The 7,433-nt window shown below is 41.2% G+C and overlaps 1 protein-coding gene across 1 annotated transcript in view; it reads left to right on the top strand.

The window, feature by feature from the left end:
* The window catches only part of snx10a (sorting nexin 10a), a 2,481-nt gene extending 1,702 nt beyond the window's left edge, over positions 1 to 779 (top strand). The window contains exons 5-7 of the mRNA XM_014011222.1: positions 55 to 153; positions 231 to 425; positions 506 to 779. Coding sequence (XP_013866676.1) covers positions 55 to 153; positions 231 to 425; positions 506 to 599 — 388 coding nt within the window. The 3' untranslated portion in view covers positions 600 to 779. The remainder of the gene's footprint in view (positions 1 to 54; positions 154 to 230; positions 426 to 505) is intronic.
* Positions 780 to 7,433: the final 6,654 nt, after the last annotated feature.

Genomic DNA, 7,433 nt, shown 5'->3' with positions numbered 1-7,433 from the left:
TTTTTTTTTTTTTTTTTTTTTTTTTTTTTTTTTTTTTTTTGTTGCTGTGCCAAGACAATTGCCCAAACTTCCACCTTGGAACCCCTTTTTTAGTGTAAAGAAAACTGAGCACGTCAACCAGAGGATGAAAGGCATGCAGGAGTTTTTAGAAAAGTGAGTTGCCATTTTTATGGTATCTCAAATGCCTTTTTGATGAAATTGTTCTCACTTTGATGGCTTTTCCCCTCTAGTGTTCTGCAGAATCCCTTATTGTTATCTGACAGTCGGCTCCATCTGTTCCTTCAGTCGAACCTCAGCATTGCAAAAATGGAAAGATGTGCTCTTGGCAAGACCAGGTACACGGTAGCGGAGGCCATTCAGTGCTCCAGCTGTGGTTATATCAGTAGTTTGGAGGACAAGACTTCCTGTGACTCAGACTGTGAAAGGTAAGTGATCTGCCCTGAATAATAATTACTAAAGTGTCCTTTTGATGCCAAACTGATTCTTTCRTGTTTTCTCTTGGCAGCTCTGCATCCTCAGGCCTGGGGCTTAGTTTCGACACTGCTAGTATTGACACTACTATGCAAGAGAGTCCTATTTCCTTCTGCCATTCTCCTTAACCAAAAAAAAAAAAAAAAAAAAAGTAGCATCCATCTTTAATTGTGCCCACATTTCCTCTGAACACGATCATGGATCTCCTGTAGCAACCTTTTTTTGTCTGAAAGTCTGAATTCTTACTGCGCTTCCTGAAAGCTAAATGTTGTTTTCATGACTTAAATCTTCCACTTGGACACTAATTTTTATCTGACAGTGTACTTTAAGTATGTACTACTAAAATAACTAAAGTGGTTAAGGGTCGTTATTTTAAGTGTATAAAATGTAAAGTACGTTTTTCTGTGAATTCTTAAATATGTGCATTTTATAGCACTAAAGCTGCATTGTAGTTGTGAACGTGTTTTGAATTGTAGATTTTTAAAAAAATATTTGACAATACTCTTATTAAAGGATAAATAAATTCTTTTTTAAAGAGAAAGCATTTTATTTGAAATTGAAAATTTGTAGCAGTTACATGGATTCTTACATTGACTCATTTGATTGTACAAATCATGCACTCTAATGCTCCAGTAGAGGGAGTGTAGACATCTTGAAGTAGATGTGAGTACAGGCTGTCAAAGAACAGGAACCAATTTGTACTGGAAAGAAGCAAATGTCCATTTATCAGTGTGGTAATGTTTATTGGTCACTACCACAAAGGTGGACAATGTTTTGCCCATAAGTTCTTAAACCTAATCTTCTGGTATGAAAGGTGGCAGACTTCAAATAATGCTATGGTAGGAATTTATTTGAACAATGTAGACTATTCAGTTACGCAAAGTTATGACTTTCATTGAAGGTCATTCTGGGAATTCAGTTTGTCCAAAAAAAAGTATTAATCCGTTGCAATTATCTTGCAGTTTCTCCCCAAATTGCATAAATAATAAAAATATATACTATCAATATTTTTCTCTGTATAACTGGTATAAAATAAAGACTTAGCCACGTTTCAGCTCTGCATCTCAGATCTCCCAGGTGAGTTGACACCTATGGCAAATTAATTTAACATTCAGACAGCTCTTGGGGAATCACCTGAAGAGAACAAGGCGACTTCAAACTGTCACAAGAATGTGGGCTTTGCTTTGCAGAAGTGCTGGACACCCTTGTAAATTGAAAGCTGGTGAAAGAAGCGAATGCTCATTAAAGGAGACAGCAGCTGTTCTCTTCTCTTCCCCCCACTTCCCCTCATCACCACCACCAACCGCTGAACCGACGTATGGCCTGCCCAGCATTAAACCTGGCCTGTCCTGTGTTTTGTGCTCTTCTTTCCCTCCCCTGGATCGCGCTGTCTCCCTGTGCGCACAAGCCATAATGAAGCTGTCAGCGACTTCACAGCAAACACGGACGTACACACAGTGGCACATCTGAAAACACTGACAGTTGTGAAAGCACACACACACACATGCGTCTGAAAGCTGTGCATGAATGAACAATTTCTCTTCTCATCCTCTTGTCATTTTTCGAGTCCCACTGGTTTGTGTTTGGAGCTCTCAATCTGTTTGCCGTTAAGGTTGACCTTATCAGCGTACCCTGTGACAGGCGTACAGTGTGACACACACTGCTTGGTTCAGAGCGGGTCAATTTTCTGACAAAAATGAAATGCAACTGCAAGTGTTGTTTTTGCATTTGGGTGTTTTGTGCTTGTGTGTGTACATGCTCACATCTGCCGTTTGGGAAGGTGCGGCRGCGGGGTAGAAAAYGACAAAAWAAAAAAAAAAACACCCAGCATTTGGATATTGAGTATTCACCGTACATGTCTATTTCAGCTTAGTAATTTATAACTCAATTTCCAGTGTGCATTGATGCGCATCATACCTTCAAAACACCAAACAAAGCCCAAACCCAATTGTATTTGAAAGCAATTAGGGTGTCCACTGAGTTGTGAACGGTCCACGTTGCGATGGCTCTGGGCCCGTGTGATATTTTTAATTGTTAATTTTCTATCACATTAGTCAACTTCAGTGTTTTTGAACAGGTGACCAAGTGCCTATAGGCAGCGTATAAAATGCCACAGAACATATCCTCAGCTTTTTAATGCAGCAAAGTGGATGGATATTTTTACATACAGGGTGGGAGAAGTGGAGATGATGTGTTAAAATGACAAGAAGGTATATCATATTTACAGCTGGTTTATGGTCAGAATCTTTCGAATGCTTTTCAATATATGCGCTGATCGTCAATATTGGTTTAAGTTTATGAGTCTGAATTATTAGCTCATTTAGACTTTCACCTCATGGGGAATGGATTCACCTCCTTGACCGTACAAAAGCCAACAATGGTAAAATCCATATGAGCAATTAGCCCGCGTCGCTCTCACCCTGCCCCTTTACTTATTTCCCTGCCCATTTGCTACTTCTCCCACTCTTTTCCTCCCTCTTCTTCTCATAGCCCTCATTATCTCTATATAGGCTGCTAAGTTAATTACCTGTWCTCTTTTGTACTTGGATGTATTTTACTGCTGATGCTGCAGAGCCTGGCTCACCATGCCTCAGCTGTCTAACTGTTGAAGAAGTAGGCCTGGGTCTCAACCTTGCACCATCCTCTTGGCTTGGTTTCTCCATGGGTGTGTGTGTGTGTGTGTGTGCTGTGCAATTGTCTGTGTTTTTAGGGTCAAAAGGTGATGACTCGCATTGTGTTTCTGGATTATTTTCTCTTAAGTGCTTTTGTGTGGGGCATCATTAAACATCAATGTATCTTCCTCCCCAGCCCTACCGTTGCCAGCCTAAAACGTACACATACCCACATTTTGCATGCTCTCACTGGCCATTTAGCAGCTAAAATATGACCCGTGCGCAGATAAATGTCACCGGGCCATCCATCTGAGAGTGTTAAAAGTCAGCTAATGGAGATGACATATTAGCGGCCCAAATGACTGCCATAAAAGCTTCCCACCGTACCACCGAGCTCTGCCCGGCCGCTGTGACTGCAGCAGGATGCAGARCTGGCTGTCCGAGTGTCTGTTCAGAGAAATGAAAACAATAAATAAAAATTAAAGGATGGAGGGTGATCTCATAGCTGGATGGACTTCTGATTCAAATAAATCCTGCAAGCTGCATCTCTGTGACACCGTGACTGTATAGATGTGACATATTTACGAAGCGCCACCTCCTTATATTGCATTACACGCACTCTATATAAAACTCTTGATGTGATGCTTAATGACCTCTCACCTTTGACCTTCCGTGCAGTAATTATGAGCCAGAGCATCTTTGTTGCTACAGTTTGTGCCAGTACCAAAATTGGCCTTAACATCAATACCCTACTTGAAGACCCTCCACAGGTACGTGATCGTCTCCTCTACAGCCACCCCCTCCCACTCCCCCCCATCCCTATTTCTTTATTAATTACCCCTCTCTACCCATGCGTGTCTTTCTCTCTCTGAGCGAGTGGAGCAGTTGTAATTGCTTCTCTCCGGAGCCGTTAGAAGCGACACAAAGGAGCCGTATAGAAAACCACATTTGCATTCGAGATGAGCTGAGATGGAGGGAGGGATGGAGAGAGGGGAGGGAGGGCTGCCCTCCTGCCCAGCACTGAACAGCTTCACTTACCTTTTTCTCTCCATCCCTCCCTCCTCTCATCCATTGTCTCCCTCCCTCCATCTTATCAACTCCCACCGCCCCCCCCTCCCTCCTCCCTCCCCTCACTCGCAGCATGCCTCCCCTTGCATTGTCTTTCCAGAGAGTTCCAAGGTCGGTGGGAGCTTGCTCATCAGAGCAGGGTATTGTAAGCTTAGCGCTGCTATGGATGAGCTAATTTGTGTGAGGGAGTGTGTGCATGATCCCGAGCTTGTTGTGTGTGTGTTTGTGTCCYGAAGCTCACAGGTATGAGCGTGTGCGTGTAATCATTTGTGTGGCAGTATTTCTAATGGCTGTTAAAGAAGGAGGGGAGGCTGTAATTAATAACTCAAAACCTCAGATTTGCACTTTTTTACAACCACCAATATCTCACAACCTCTCAGCTCCATGCCGTCACACTCTCTCAGTCCTGTGGAGAACACACACACACACACACACACACTTCCACACAATTCCAGAGGGCTCCTCTTTTCCAGCTTGATAAGCATTTCTCGTTTGTTTCAGTGTTTTGATCAATACAGTTAAAACGCCAAAGCTAGCATAATTAGGTCTGAGATGGCTCCCACTGTGACTGAATAGGCTTCACCTGGGGAGGCGCTCACCATTATCATCATGGCTCCGTGGATGTGTATGCACTGCGGGTTCATTCGACACACAGTGTGATCTAATAGAATTGACAAAGTGCACATCAGGACGTAGATTAAAGCAGAACGTRGAGCTATAGGTTAATTTTAGCAGGTGATGGAGTTTCCCATTCACAGCGCTTTCACTCACCTCCGTCTTTACTCCCATAACCATTTGGACAACTTTAGCTATGCATCTTTGTCAGTGTGGTTCACTTCAATATGTTCCAGACCACCTCAATCATCTTTTATTGGTTTATTTACTCAGAACGATACATAGATGGAGGCCTAAGTGATCATAAATTGTCCACAATTACCATTATGCACAGAGAGGTGACTCTCCTTTGTGCTACAATCCAAGGTAAAAACCCTTTGTAAAATCCATCTCAGATTGTAAAGAATGATTTCAGAGACTTGGTGCACATTTATTCAAAGGCAGACATTCCATTTGTTGATTTTTATCCAAACCTCACATGCATCAGTGATGACAAGAAACCAACTACTTAAAGTAATGGCTCATCTCTTTTGAGGTGGGGTTCTGATGTGAACAATTAATATTTTCAYTATTAGAAGTACACGTATTTGTACCAGTCTGTCATGCTACATATGTTTTGGATGAGTAATATAAACTAGACAATGAATAGTAACAGGTCATCAATGTTACAACCTAGAAATGAGCCCACGGTTTGTCTAACTGCRTTTTGTCAATGGCAAGAATAAAAAAAAAAAGAAGCAAAGATACTACCTAAAGCGCTTCACATCAAACACATCATTAAATAGCTGTGAAGCTTAAAAACATGCCTTTTTCTTTGGAATCAGTTGTGTGGAAAAGTTTTCGGTCACCAGAGGAGCAATCAGATAAAACAACAGGTATAGCATCCAAAAATGTCTTAAATTTCATGCTTTGAAACCATGTATGACAGGTCTTTTGCATGTTTATTTGATATTCTTGATAAAAATTGACTTTTTTTTTAGCTTTAAATCATGTTACATCATTCCCTCAAGAAGACCAATAAAAAAGCATAGAGGCTGTGATGCAAAGTCATTTATTTTTGATAAAAACAGTCTTTTCATAACAACTGAAGTTAATTGATTGTGGTATAGAATTGAACTGTGTCTGTAAAATGCGTAATACCCCTCTTTAAGTGTCATTTCCTTGCACTTTTCAACTAGCAGAGAAACTTGGTGTAACTGTTTACTATTTTATTTATTTTGTACTTTCATATCTGGAGATGACATTGAGTTCTGTAGTACCTTTTGATTTTAAAGTGAGTACAAATTTTGATTTAGTCATTTTGTTACAATCCCACTTTCCATACATTCTCTTTTGCTTGCTTCAGAGTTGAGTCAGCAACAGCTTRAGCTGGGAGTCCCAGATATCTTCTCCCACAGCTACCTCTTTCTGCTTTTCTGAAAGGATTTCAAGGCATTCCTAGTCCAGCTGAGAGATGAAGACTCTTTTCCAGTGGGTCTCCTCCCTGTTGGATGCCTGGAAACTTCCCTACACCCTGACCAGACATCTGAACTTGGGGCGGCTGTGGCAGAGTTAGGGTGAGAAGTTCCAGAAGAGACTCAAACTAAAGCTGCTGCTCCTCCACATAAASGGGAGCCTGTTGAGGACGTTAAATGGTAAATGGACTGTACTTATATAATGCTTTTCTATCCATCCAGGACACTCAAAGCACTTCACACTGCAATCTGTCCTCATTTACCCATTCACACAGCACTCTACTAGGTCTCTTCAAAGGTAATATGTAYAATCATCTATGGAGACTAATCAGTACCAATCACATTGCCCAAGGACACAACTGAGACAGCTGGATGGGGGATTGAACCGGCGACCTTACGGTTCCAGGATGACTCCCCTAACTCTAAGGRAGAGTCCAGCTTCCTCGCAGAGAAAACTCATTTAGACGGCTTGTATTTGTGAGTTTGATCTTTTGGTCACTACTCAGAGTTTGTGACCATAGATGACAGTAGACTGACTGGTAAACACAAAACTTTGCCTTGCATTTCTGACAAAAACAAAAAACAAAAAAAAAACATCTTTTTGGTCTCCTTCAGCTCAACAAACCATCACAAAGTATGCAATACTTCACAAAGTATGCAATACTGCAAAAGTTGCACCAATTTATGTCTTAAACTGCACTAATCCATCAATTGTTAATCTCACGCCCCATCACTTGTGAACAAAACCCCAAGATAGCTTCACTAAAGGCAGGWCCTCACTCCCAGCCTACAGAGGACAGTCCACACTTTTCCAACTGAGAACCTACCTCACCTTGTAAAATATTAGTTTTTATAACCTTTCCAGAAACCCCATTTCAGAAGATCTTAACTGTCCCTTTTACGATTTTAAACTTCCACCCTGATTCTGCACATTCAGTTTAAAAAAAAGTAACGCAAATTTGCTTGTCATTGTATCTTTCTGTGTAAAAAACAAAACAAAAAAAAAAGATTAAATTGTGTTCAATGTCGCCGACATTTTTTTCTAGAGGAAAGAACAGAATCAGACTGTCCCTTTAAAGAGCAAACATGGTGTGGAGATGTCTCAATTCTGATCACAGCCAACAAAGAGCTTAATAAGATATGTGAGATGTGCACGGGTGTGTGTGTGTGTGTGTGTGTGTGTGTGTGTGTGTGTGTGTGTGTGTGTGTGTGT

This window comes from Austrofundulus limnaeus, unplaced genomic scaffold (genome assembly GCF_001266775.1).
Source record: "Austrofundulus limnaeus strain Quisiro unplaced genomic scaffold, Austrofundulus_limnaeus-1.0 Scaffold78, whole genome shotgun sequence".
Lineage (NCBI taxonomy): Eukaryota > Metazoa > Chordata > Actinopteri > Cyprinodontiformes > Rivulidae > Austrofundulus > Austrofundulus limnaeus.
Note: the sequence above shows the minus strand (reverse complement) of the source record. Positions and strands in the feature narration are given on the sequence as shown.